This window comes from Heptranchias perlo, chromosome 14 (assembly GCF_035084215.1).
Source record: "Heptranchias perlo isolate sHepPer1 chromosome 14, sHepPer1.hap1, whole genome shotgun sequence".
Classification (NCBI taxonomy): domain Eukaryota; kingdom Metazoa; phylum Chordata; class Chondrichthyes; order Hexanchiformes; family Hexanchidae; genus Heptranchias; species Heptranchias perlo.
Genome location: NC_090338.1, coordinates 47,249,532 through 47,262,745, shown reverse-complemented (window position 1 = coordinate 47,262,745; position 13,214 = coordinate 47,249,532). Strand labels below are relative to the sequence as shown.

At 41.5% G+C, this 13,214-nt stretch overlaps 1 protein-coding gene and 1 long non-coding RNA gene across 4 annotated transcripts in view; one reads left to right on the top strand and one right to left on the bottom strand.

Annotated features, from left to right (window-relative positions):
* htr4 (5-hydroxytryptamine receptor 4) overlaps positions 1–13,214 on the bottom strand; it is a 146,517-nt gene that overhangs the window by 104,269 nt on the left and 29,034 nt on the right. For both annotated transcript variants that reach the window (XM_067996402.1, XM_067996403.1), the window contains 2 exons: positions 5,961–6,114; positions 3,638–4,197 (listed from right to left, as the gene is read on the bottom strand). In XM_067996402.1, the coding sequence (XP_067852503.1) occupies positions 3,638–4,197; positions 5,961–6,114 (714 nt within the window). The remainder of the gene's footprint in view (positions 1–3,637; positions 4,198–5,960; positions 6,115–13,214) is intronic.
* LOC137332503 (uncharacterized) overlaps positions 1–13,214 on the top strand; it is a 189,411-nt gene that overhangs the window by 174,429 nt on the left and 1,768 nt on the right. For both annotated transcript variants that reach the window (XR_010965679.1, XR_010965678.1), the window contains one exon: positions 3,951–4,094. This is a non-coding gene — a long non-coding RNA (uncharacterized lncRNA). The remainder of the gene's footprint in view (positions 1–3,950; positions 4,095–13,214) is intronic.

Genomic DNA, 13,214 nt, shown 5'->3' with positions numbered 1-13,214 from the left:
TGAAGGAGCTTTGTGCCTTCTTGAATGACAGTTCTGTTTTCCAAGTAATGGTTTCTTGTTGACCATTTGTCATGTTGTTCTTGACTGTTCTGCAGGGATTATACTTTTCCTGATAAAGATCCAGCTAGGCAGGCTGAGTTATACATATCTCTGCATGGTGATAAGATGAAATCAGAGTTCAGGTCTGGTTTCTATATTGATACTGCTCAGGATTAGAATAAAATGACTGCAACTGAGAGGAAAGAGGCCAATTTATGACTGTCACTCAGAATGATTGATGGTTGGTATGTTCAGCGTATTGTTGTCTTTTGCACTCTTTCTAAATGATTGTCAATTAACTTATGGCCTTAACGTGATAATAGCTGTTTAACTGAAAAACTGAAATGATCATTCCACCCTTAAGGATGCAGGAGGTTATTTTTGCTATTAACTTCTCATGATTAAGGTGATCGGCAAAAGAGCCAGAGGCGACACGAGGAAACATTTTTTTATGCAGCGAGTTATAATGATCTGGAATGCGCTGCCTGAAAGGGTGATGGAAGCAGATTCAATAGTAACTTTCAAAAGGGGACTGGATAAATACTTGAAGGGAAAAAAAATTACAGGGTTATGGGGAAGGAGCAGGGGAATGAGATTAATTGGATCGCTCTTTCAAAGAGCCGGCACAGGCACGATGGGCCAAATGGCCTCCTCCTCTGCTGTACCTACTATGATACTATGATTCCCAAAGTTATCACATCACTACTCTCAATTATCACTCTTAACTCATTGTCACATAGTGTGCAACCAAATTAAATATCAGTAATGTTAGAAGAAGGTATATATTTTCAAAACTAATGAATAAAAGAGTAAATTAACACTCAAAAAGAGCATGGGTTGGAGAATTGTTACTACAGCATTATAGCCCGATCTCCAACCAATGCATTCTGTGATTGTGACTGCCTACAGGAAGTTCAAGATCACTAAATATACCCTTAAGTTTTGGCAGGATTTCACTGGAAAACTCCAAGAACTGCCAGAAAAGCACTTCGCTTATTTTATTTATGCAATCGGTTTGCAAAAATAAAATGGTTCCTATTATTATACCAAGTAAGCGTCATTTGAAAAAAATTCAGGAGGCAACCCACATGGATTTTCTAGCTGGCTAACAGTAATGCTAGAACTACCTGCAGAAATAGGCTTTTAAAGAGTATCTGGCATTTATATATAATTCTGGTCAAGTTTTCTATTGATCCTGTTGCATAGCGATAAGTCAAGGAATTCTCAATAGTAGCTCATCAAGTCAACTATATCTACCAATCTAAAACTTTGTACACATGATAAGAATGTAGGATTGCCCAGTCACATTTAGCTCCAAACAGCTGGATAAGTATCTCGCTAGGAATCGGACTGAAGGTTATAATATTAAGAATAGATAGAGATGATCAAATGCTCCATGAAGTACAATGATTCCTGAGCTGTTGGGACATGGAAGTCATTAACCACAGAAATTTCAGCACCCGTGACCATTCATCCCATCATGCCTGTGCCTGTGCTAGTTCCTCACTGGAGCGATTGGGGTAGATATTGGAGCTCATTGCGCCAATTTCATGGGTTAAAAATGGGGGTAAAAAGGAACAATTTATGACCCATGTCCCAAAGACACCTGAAATAAGTCCGATCCCATATTGGGCTGGGTGATTTTTCAGGAGTCCCTGGCTGCCACCTAAAATAGGCGATAGGCCCCTTGCATATGCTGATGAGGGGCCTAACACCTGTTTCAGGATCCCTTCCTGAAATTGGGCTGCTGTGAGTGGAGCAGGCATCAGGCTCGCTCCACTCAGGTTTCTTTGTCATGGATACAGCCGACAAAAAAAGGTTAACCTTCATGTGGAGCCAGGAGGAGTAGGAATGCTCCTTCCGCTCCACAGCACTCCTGAGGGCTGCTGCCAGTCACAATCATCCACCTCTCATTCTCCGGGTATTCAGGGTGGGTGGCCCGCACCTGTGGAGGCAGAACAGAGAAACCCAACACAATGAGGTGCTAGAAAGTGCAGCAGCACCCTGCCACTCCATTGGAGGTGCCTCAAAGCCATTTTTGGGCAAAGAAACAAGTTGCCCATTTTTTATTTTCTGTAGGGAGCTAAGGGACTGGAATCAGAAAGTAATTGATCCCCATGCATGCTCTCAGCAGGTGTGCCTCTGATTGGCCGAACAAGGGAAAACTCCCAGGGTAAGCTGGGAACATCCCAGACATGCCCACCAAGCTGGTTGTGGACAATGGGGAGGCAGGTGTAAGCTTCACCGGCGCCCCCATTGGAATTTCAGAAACAAGGGGGGTGATTTTAAACCCCAAGGTGGGAGTTGAAAATAGTTGTTTTTTGGGTTGCGACCGCAACCCGGCTTTATTTCCGGGTTTAACGTCGGCGCGGAAAAGTACAGGCTTCCCACTGGGAATGCAAAGTCCGAAAATTTTGTGGTTGCGACCCAAAAAAACTATTTTCAACTCCCACCCGCCCCCAACCCACCTGTTCTTGGGGTTTAAAATCACCCCCAAGGTAAATGGGACAGAAACCCAGTCGACCAGGGTTCGGCCACAAATTCCTACCCTGACTCCCAGTAGACAATCTGCCTAAGATGCACCATTCCCCACCCCAGGAATTTCCACACCCACATTTGGAATTAAATTGTTAAGAATGTCTATTTTATGTATTTTAAGGAAATATGAATAACTGAAGCTTGCATGAACAAAATACATTCAAATCAACTCACAACAAAGTCAGGTTTAGAAGCACTAGCTTTAAAAATATAATTACCAATGCACATCCACCTTCTACAAATATCTACATTCTAGAACTGTCTAGGGATTAGATTAAATGGAAACATTCCTATTCCTCTAAATCCACTAAAGATTTTAGTCATCTATTGCTCCACTTATGAAACTCTTACTGGCCTGGATTTTCTGATCTAGAGCAATTCCTGTCAGTTCAGTGGCTTTGCCTATCTAATTCCACCCAGCCTCTGGCAGGTCTTCTGGGATCAGGTTAGTTATAATAATTGTGATGGGTTCCTAGTGCTATTTCTAGCCCCATCAGGCCATTGCCTCAGATAGAGTGGAGGGAAATCACTGCTGCTAATGCTGGTCCAAAGAAAGAAATATTAAAGTTTGAGTCCATTTTTTCAGTTGCCAATTGTTTCACTGCCATCGATTGCTCTGTGATCATTTGCAGAAGTCTTTGCTGCCCTTTAAGTTTTAAATCCCCCTCCACTGCTGTAGCAATGCTGGATGCCAGGAATGGAATGAAGGTCCTGCTGCCCAGCATTGCTAAGGTGTTAATGATGGAAAATATGTCAGCTAATGTATTTCCATCACTACTATTTAATTTGAATACACCTGCCCAACAGCAGAAAAGATCTCCACTGTATTTCCCACACTCGCCTGCTCAGAAACCACCCAGAAACATGCATAAAAACTCATAAAATCTGTTATCTCATCTTAAATCAAACTGGTTTGAGTAATAAAGCAGGAACTGGAAGTGCAAAGAAAATGGTTAGACTCACCGAGATCATAGAGCTGGGACCTATAGGTCAATATTGAAATTGTTTTATCACCTATATTCGGACTGATTTAAAAGGAAATTTAATGTGTAACACTTACCTCAATACATGTGCTGATCCATTGATTGTTGTAGAACAAGGTATTGTTTGTCCCAGTAAAGAGGATCGTCTGTACCTTTCACCACAGCACAGAATTGTCAGGAAGGCACGCCTGAAGGACTTGTTCAAATAAGCGTACAAAAATGGATTCAGCCCTGAATTAATGTATCCAAGCCATAGGAAGGCTGTCCATAGCTGGTCTGGAACAGAGTAGTTTATAAATGGGTCCACAATATTTGTGATGAAAAATGGTGCCCAACAGAGACAAAAACATCCCATAATAATGCACAAGGTTTTGGCTGCTTTGGTTTCAGTCTTCATTCTGTGGTTGCCTGGATGGTCAGTCTGTTGCCCAGAGTCCGTTGAGGTTCCTGCACGTTTTAACATTTCAATCTGACGTGCATGCTGTCTAGCAGTCACATATATCCTTTGGTATGCCAGTACCATTAAAATAAGAGGTATGTAAAATGCTACAACTGAGCATGTTATGGCATATGGTTTGTTAACCATGAAAATACAATATGTTGTATTCGTGTCATTGCTGAATTTTCTTTCTTCTACCTGCAAAATGACAAAAATCAAAATCTTGTGATATTATGCATTTTTTTTTCATTTGAATATATGTGGAGACATTTTAATCAAAATAAAAACATCTCTTTGGGAACACTTTGATTTCTCACATATCGATTTTAAAAAATAAATAACTACATTTATTTCAACATTCATTTGCCAAAATATTATTAAAGAAGTGGCAGATCTTCACTACGTTATTTGTGGTAAAATCAGCAACATTAGCATGTATTATGACAACTGTAAATATATATATATATTTTAACCAGAATCCGAGGGCACAGTACAGCTTTGTTGAAAATTTAAAAAATAAACCAATGAAGCAAACTGTCCCTTTAAGATAGAATGAAATGATTTAACTAAAAGTTATCAGCAAGGTGTTAATTTTGTCCTTATTTTAAGGTCAATGACATAATAATGTATGAATAAATTATGGGGAGATTTTCTCATTTCTGCACCTAACTGTAATAGAGCGCATGGGCACAGTGAGTAGTGTGAAATTGAGCATGGAGGAGAAGATGTCCATAGGGGACTCTGTCCAATTTACCATCCATTAATTTAAATGTATGAAAAATCAGGTGGGCTCCCTTATAGGCATGCGCACATCCCCGCCTAATTTTCTTATATTTGCTTCACTCATGCAATCCATTGCACCCAGGTGCAGCAGCAGGAAAATCTACCTGCGTAAATGAAGGAACACCATCTATTTTTTGTCTAAGTTATACAGTTTTTAACTATGGTCTCAAGAGGTGAAGAATAATCACTTGGGTCAATGGCCAGAGGGTAGCCAGAGCCATTGAAAGCATACCCAGCATAAACTCCTTCAGGAGATCATGGGAGGGGAGAAAATAAATATATGTGGTTTAAGTCAGCTATATGTCTTGGGATCAGCATTTACCCAGAATTAAATTGCTTGTGACTTGGACCCAATAACTTTGGTGCGAAGCAATAGGAGAAAAACATGCTTTACTACCATCTTTAAGAAATGCTAATGAAATTGTGAAAGCAAGTAGAATTATTACATGCTAATTTTGAGAAATTAGATTTGTTAGCGGCAATGAAAAGTAGCAGCTTATCGTAATAAACCTGCAAATTCTCTCACACATCTGAAACAGGTAATGAGGCACACGACTCCTAGAAATGTTGAAAAATCCTTCAGTCGTATAACTTCAGGTTATCTCCCCCCATCGGTAGTTTAGTTCTCTCATGCCTCTGCAAAACTGCAATGCGTCCTTTGCACCCATTCCTTAGCTCTTCACTGCAGGCCATTTACCTGCTATCTCCTGATTTAGTTGCATTAGCAGTCAGAGGCTGATGTTCATTCAGAATTTGCACACCACACATGGGAGAAAGCAGTGCGCTGTGTGGAGTAACAGTCAGCAAGTACAATCAGCAAAAACAAAGTCTCTAACAGAAGTTGAGCAGTGATTTATGTACAGAGATACAGCCAGCAGCAGTGGTGAAATGGCACTCTTGGAGCAACATTACTTCAGAGAGAGGTTGATTTCAGAAGAGTCAAATTATGGCCATAGATGTAGCTCGTGGGGAGAGAGCTATAATTCTGGGTGGTGCCATCACAGGTGCTATCTTGAACCCGCAACTGCTACAGTATGAATTGCTGCAGTGCAAGTGTTGCAATATTATATGCGAGTATTATCACAACATTTATTATTTTACATGATAATGTATGACACAGTAGTATGTAACATATATTTGCATCATAATGCATTTTTATTAGGTTGTAAAGCACTTACCAATTCCTGTATCCCGATACTGTTCCAGCCTTGCATGATAGGAAGGAATGAAATGAATGATGGGATAATCCAACAACCTCCGAGCATTATAGTAACTCGTAAGGGTGTCATTTTGTTCCTGTAAACCAGAGGCTGACAACAAATGGCGTAGTACCTAGCAAATAGAACAAAAAAACCCTGTTTTTCTTAGTAATTAATCTCCATCCTTCACACATTAATCACTTCTCCCCTCATTCCCATGCTTTTTTCTTTAGGTCCCTTCATTTCCTTCTTCTGCTATGCCTTCAGTTGGTGGATGGTCTGGATGCAGACTCTCCACTGTCAGTTTCATGTTTTTTCTCATAAATTGACAAGAAGTTCACTTTTGTTGAGCAGGATTAGGTCAGTTAGGAGTGCAGTAATTCTCACAAAATCTGACAGAACTTTTTCATTTTATTTTCAAGGCAGAAAATTGAAATCTAGGTAGTAAGAATACTTTTTGCAATGTTTAGGCCTTTATTTACAATGATTAGGCTTTGCCAGACTTGCCCACATCCTAAGAACAAATTAAAAACAAATGCCTAAAAAAATATTAATTTAATTATGAAATTTGGACATTTTATTAAACTAAAACACAATATCATTAGGTTTAGTGTAGTTATGGAAGGGACAAGGGACAAAGGTGAAGATACACAACTGGAAGAAGGCTAATTTCAGTGAGCTGAAAAGGGATCTAGCCCAGGTGGATTGGAAACAAAGATTAGCAGGTAAAACAGTAAATGAGCAATGGGAGAACTTAAAAGAGGAGATAGTTCGGATACAGACTAGATACATTTCTAAGAGGGGGGAAAGGAAGGGCATCCAAAGCTAGAGCTCTCTGGATGACTAAAGATATAGAGATTAAAATTAAACTGAAAAAGGAGGCTTATGATAAATGTCAGATTCGTAATATAGCAGAGAATAAAGCAGAATACAGAAATGCAGAGGAGAACTGAAAAAGGAAATAAGAGGGGCAAAGAGAGTATATGAGAAAAGATTAGTGGGTAACATAAAAGGGAACACTAAAGTCTTTTATAAACATACAAATAATAAAAGGATAGTCAAAGGAAAGGTGGGGCCAATTAGGGACCAAAAAGGGAATCTTCCTGTGGAGGCAGAGGACATGGCTGAGGTACTAAATTAATACTTTGCATCTGTTTTCACAAAACAAGAGGATGCAGCTAATACCACAGTAAAGGAGGAGGTAGTGAAGAAATTGGATGGGATAAAAATAAATAACGAGGAGGTACTTCAAATGTTGGCAGCGCTCAAAATAGAAGAGTCTCCCGGTCCAGATGGGATGCATGCTAGGTTGCTGAGGGAAGTAAGGGTGGATAAGATACTGCATAGTAGACTCATGACTAAGGTCAGAGCATGTTGAGTCAGAGAACAAGTAGCAGAATGGGTAGAAGGCTGGCTACAAAACAGAAAAGAGAGAGTAGGGGTTGAAGGTAATTACCGAGACTGGCAAAAGATGGGAAGTGGTGTTCCACAAGGATCGTGCTGAGATGACTGTTGTTCACCATTTACATAGATGATTTGGACTCGGGAATTGGAAGTACAATTTCAAAATTTGCGGACGACATCAAATTGGGGGATATAGATAATACTGAGGAGGACTGCGACAAAATACAGGAAGACATTGATAAACTTGCAGAGTGGGTGTGTAATTGGCAAATAAATTTCAATATAGATAAGTGTGAGGTATTACATTTTGGTGGAAAGAATAAAGGGACCACATGGATAATAAAAGTCAAAATAGGGTAGAGGAGCCAAGGGATCTGGGACACAGAAAGACAAATCACTAAAAGTAGTAACGCAGTTTAATAAGGCCATAGAAAAAGCAAACCAAGCACTGGGGCTCATTTCTAGAGGGATAGAATTGAAAAGCAGAGAATTTATGTTAAACTTGTATAGAACCTTGGTTAGACCACACTTGAAGTACTGTGAAAAGTTCTGGTCTCCATTATATAAAAAGGATATAGAGGCACTGGAGAAGGTGCAAAAAAGAATTACGAGGATGATACCAGAACTGAGAGGTTATACCTATCAGGAAAGATTGAACAGGCTGGGGTTCTTTTCTCTAGAAAAGAAACATAGAAACATAGAAAATAGGAGCAAGAGTAGGCCATTCGGCCCTTCGGGCCTGCTCCACTATTCAAAATGATCATGGCTGATCGTCCAACTCAGTACCCTGTTCCTGCTTTTTCCCCATATCCCTTGATCCCTTTAGCATTAAGAAATATATCTATCTCCTTTTTGAATACATCTAATGACTTGGCCTCCACTGCCTTCTGTGGTAGAGAATTCCACAGGTTTACCACCATCTGAGTGAAGAAATTTCTCCTCATCTCGGTTCTAAATGGCATACCCCGTATCCTGAGACTGTGACCCCTGGTTCTGGACTCCCCAGCCATCGGGAACATCCTCCCTGCATCTAGTCTGTCTGGTCCTGTTAAAATTTTATATGTTTCGATGAGATCACCTCTCATTCTTCTAAACTCGAGTGAATATAGGCCTAGTCGACCCAATCTCTCCTCATACGTCAGTCCTGCCATCCCAGAAATCAGTCTGGTAAACCTTCGTTGCACTCCCTCTATGGCAAGGACATCCTTCCTCAGATAAGGAGAACAAAACTGCACACAATACTCAAGATGTGGTCTCACCAAGGCCCTGTATAACTGCAGTAAGACATCCCTGCTCCTGTACTGAAATCCTCTTGCAATGAAGGCCAACGTAACATTCGCCTTCCTAACTGCTTGCTGCACCTGAATGCTCGCTTTCAGCGACTGGTGTACAAGGACATCCAGGTCTCGTTGTACCTCCCCTTTTCCCAATCTATCACCATTCAGATAATAATCTGCCTTTCTGTTTTTACAAACAAAGTGGATAACCTCACATTTATCCATGTTATACTGCATCTGCCATGTTCTTGCCCACTCACCCAACTTGTCTAATTCACATTGGAGCCTCTTTGCATCCTCCTCACAGCTCACATTCCACCCCAGCTTTGTGTCGTCTGCAAACTTGGAAATGTTACATTTAGTTCCCTCATCCAAATCATTGATATATATTGTGAATAGCTGGGGCCCAAGCACTGATCCCTGCGGTACCCCACTAGTAACTGCCTGCCACCCAGAGAAAGACCTGTTTATTCCTACTCTCTGTTTCCTGTCTGTCAACCAATTCTCAATCCATGCCAGTATATTCCCCCCAATCCCATGTGCTTTAATTTTGCACACTAACCTCTTGTGTGGGACCTTATCAAAAGCCTTCTGAAAATCCAAATACACCACATCCACTGGTTCTCCTCTATCTATTCTATAAGTTACAGCCTCAAAAAACTCCAGTAGATTTGTTAAGCATGATTTCCCTTTCATAAACCTATGCTGACTTTGTCCAATCCCGTTAATGCCCTCCAAGTGTTCTGTTATCACATCTTTTATAATAGACTCTAGCATTTTCCCCACTATTGATGTTAGGCTAACTGGTCTGTAATTCCCTGTTTTTTCTCTCCCTCCTTTTTTAAATAGTGGGGTTACATTTGCCATCCTCCAATCTGTAGGAACTGTTCCAGAGTCTACAGAATTTTGGAAGATGATCACCAATGCATCCATTATTTCCAGGGCCACTTCTTTTAGTACTCTGGGATGTAGATTATCAGGCCCTGGGGATTTGTCAGTCTTTAGCCCCATTAATTTCCCTAGCACTTTTTTTTTACCAATACTGGTTTCCTTCAGTTCCTCCCTCTCACTGGACCCTTGGTTCCCTAACATTTCTGGCAGGTTATTTGTGTCCTCCTTGTGATGACAGAACCAAAGTATGTGTTTAATTGTTCTGCCATTCCTTTGTTCCCCATTATAATTTCCCCCATTTCTGACTGCAAGGGACCTACATTTGTCTTCACTAATCTTTTTCTCTTGATATATTTATAAAAGCTTTTACAGTCAGTTTTTATGTTCCCTGCAAGTTTACTCTCATACTCTATTTTTCCCCTTTTAATCAATCTCTTTGTCCTCCTTTGCTGAATTCTGAACTGTTCCCAATCCTCAGGCTTGCCGCTTTTTCTGGCAATTTTATATGTCTCCTCTTTGGATCTAACACAACCCTAATTTCTTTTGTAAGCCACGGTTGAGCCACCTTTCCTGTTTTATTTTTGCGCCAGACAGGAATGAGTAATTGCTGTAATTCCTGCACACGTTCTTTAAATATTAGCCATTGCCTATCCACCGTCATCCCTTTTAGTAAAGTTCCCCAATCTATCATAGCCAACTCGCACCTCATACTTTTGTAATTTCCTTTATTTAGATTCAGGGCCCTAGTTTCGGATTCAACTACTTCACTCTCCATCTTAATGAGGAATTCTATCATGTTATGGTCGCTCTTCCCTAAGGGACCCCGCACACCAAGATTGTTAATTAATCCTTTCTCATTGCACAACACCCAGTCTAGGATCGCCTGTTTTCTAGTTGGTTCCTCAATGTATTGGTCTAGAAATCCATCACGTACACACTCCAGGAATTCCTCCCCCACAGTATTATTGCTAATTTGGTTTGACCAATCTATATGTAGATTAAAGTCACCCATGATTATAGTTGTACCCTTCTTGCATGCGGCTCTAATTTCCTGTTCAATGCCCTCCCCTACATCTCCACTACTGTTTGGGGGCCTATAGACAACCCCCACCAATGTTTTCTGCCCCTTGGTGTTTCTTAGCTCCATCCATACAGATTCCACATCGTGATTTTGCGAGCCAATATCCTTCCTCACTATGATGTCTTCCTCACTATTGCATTGATTTCCTCCTTTACTAACAACGCTACCCCACCTCCTTTCCCTTTTTTGCCTGTCGTTCCTAAATATTGAATACCCCGGATGTTCAGTTCCCATCCTTGGTCACGCTGGAGCCATGTCTCCGTAATCGCAACTATATCATACCCGTTAATATCTATCTGCACTGTTAATTCATCTACCTTATTGCGAATGCTCCGCGCATTAAGACACAATGCCTTTAGACTTGTCTTTTCAAGATTGCTAGTCATCTTAGTTTTATTTTCCACTAAGGCCCTATTTGTTTCTTGCCCTTGTTTTCTCTGCCTTCCACTGCTTCTTCCCTTTCTGTCTTTTGTTTCTATCCTTGTTTCTCTCTCCTCTGTATCCCTGCTCAGGTTCCCATCCCCCTGCCATTTTAGTTTAAACCTTCCCCAACAGCACTAGCAAATACTCCCGCAAGGACATCGGTCCTGGTCCTGCTCAGGTGTAACCCGTCCCGCTTGTACAGGTCCCACCTTCCCCAGAATCGGTGCCAATGTCCCAGAAATCTAAATCCCTCCCTCCTACACCATCCCTGCAGCCACACATTCATCTGGTCTATTCTCCTGTTCCTATACTCACTAGCACGTGGCACTGGTAGTAATCCTGAGATCACTACCTTTGAGGTCCTGCTTTTTAATTTATTTCCTAACTCCTTAAATTCACCTTGCAGGACCTCATCCTTTTTTTTAATCTATGTCGTTGGTACCGATATGGACCACGACTACTGGCTGTTCACCCTCCCCCTCCAGAATGCCCTGCAGCCGCTCCGTGACATCCTTGACCCTAGCACCAGGGAGGCAACATACCATCCTGGAGTCATGTATGTGGCCACAGAAACGCCTATCTGTTCCCCTTACAATTGAATCCCCTATCACTATAGCCCTGCCACTCTTCTTCCTCCCCTCCTGTGCAGCAGAGCCACACGTGGTGCCAAGAACTTGGTTCTTGCTGCTTTCCCCTGATAAGCCATCTCCCCCAACAATATCCAAAGCGGAATATCTGTTTGCGAGGGAGGTGGCCCCAGAGTGAAGCAAATATAATCTCAGCATTGCGGATGCTCCACAGTGAATCCACCTGCAGCTCCAGCTTCGAAATGCAATTAGCCAGTAGTTGCAGCTGGACACACTTCCTGTACACATGGTCACCAGGGACACCTGTAGTGTCCATGACTTCCCATGTAGTGCAGGAGGAGCATATCACAGGTAAAAGAGAAGACTGAGGGGCGACCTGACAGAGGTCTTTAAGATTATGAAAGGGTAGATGTAGGGAAGATGTTTCCACTTGCGGGGGAGACCAGAACTAGGAGCCATAAATATAAGATAGTCACTAATAAATCCAATAGGGAATTCAGCAGTAACTTCTTTACCCAGAGGGTGGTAGGATGTGGAACACGCTACCACAAGGAGTAGTTGAGGTGACTAGCATAGATGCATTTAAGGGAAAGCTAGATAAATACATGAGGGGGAAAGGAATAGAAGGTTATGCTGATAGGGTTAGATGAAGTAGGGAGGGAGGAGGCTCGTGTGGAGCATAAACACCGGCATGGACCTGTTGGGCTGTATGGCCTGTTTCTGCACTGTACATTCTATGTAATTCTATGTAATTCTATGAAATAGCCGAGGCTCTAGCCATAGTCTTTCAATCATCCTTGGATATGGGAATGGTGCCAGAGGACTGGAGGGTTGCAAATGTTACACCCCTGTTCAAAAAGGGGGAGAGGGATAAACCCGGTAACTATAGGCCAGTCAGTCTAATATTGGTGGTAGGGAAACTTTTAGAAACAGTAGTTCAGGACAAAATTAATTGTCACTTGGAAAGACATAGGTTGATAAATGACAGCCAGCATGGATTTGTTAAAGGCAAATCATGTCTGACAAACTTGATTAAGTTCTTTGATGAAGTAACGGAGAGGGTTGATGAGGGTACCGTGGTTGATGTTGTGTATCTGGACTTTCAAAAGGAGGTTAAGAAAGTACCACATAATAGACTTGTTAGCAAAATTGAAGCCCATGGGATTAAAGGGGCAGTGGTTGTGTGGAAACAAAATTGGCTAAGGGACAGAAAGCACAGAGTAGCTGCGAACGGTTGTTTTTCAGATTGGAGGAAAGGTAACAGTGGGGTCCCCCAGGGGCCAGTAGTAGGAACACCGCTCTTTTTGATGTATAATGATGACCTGGACTTGGGTATGAAAGGCATAATTTCAAAGTTTGCAGATGTCACAAATCTCAGAAATGTAGTATGCAGTGAGGAGGATAGTAGCAGACTTCAGAAGGACATAGACAGACTGGTGAAATGGGCAGATACATGGTAAATGAAATTTAATGCAGGGAAGTGTGAAGTTTGGAAGGAAGAGTGAGGAGAAGCAATATAAACTAAATGGTACCGTTTTAAAGTGGGTGCAGGAACAGAGAGACCTGGGGG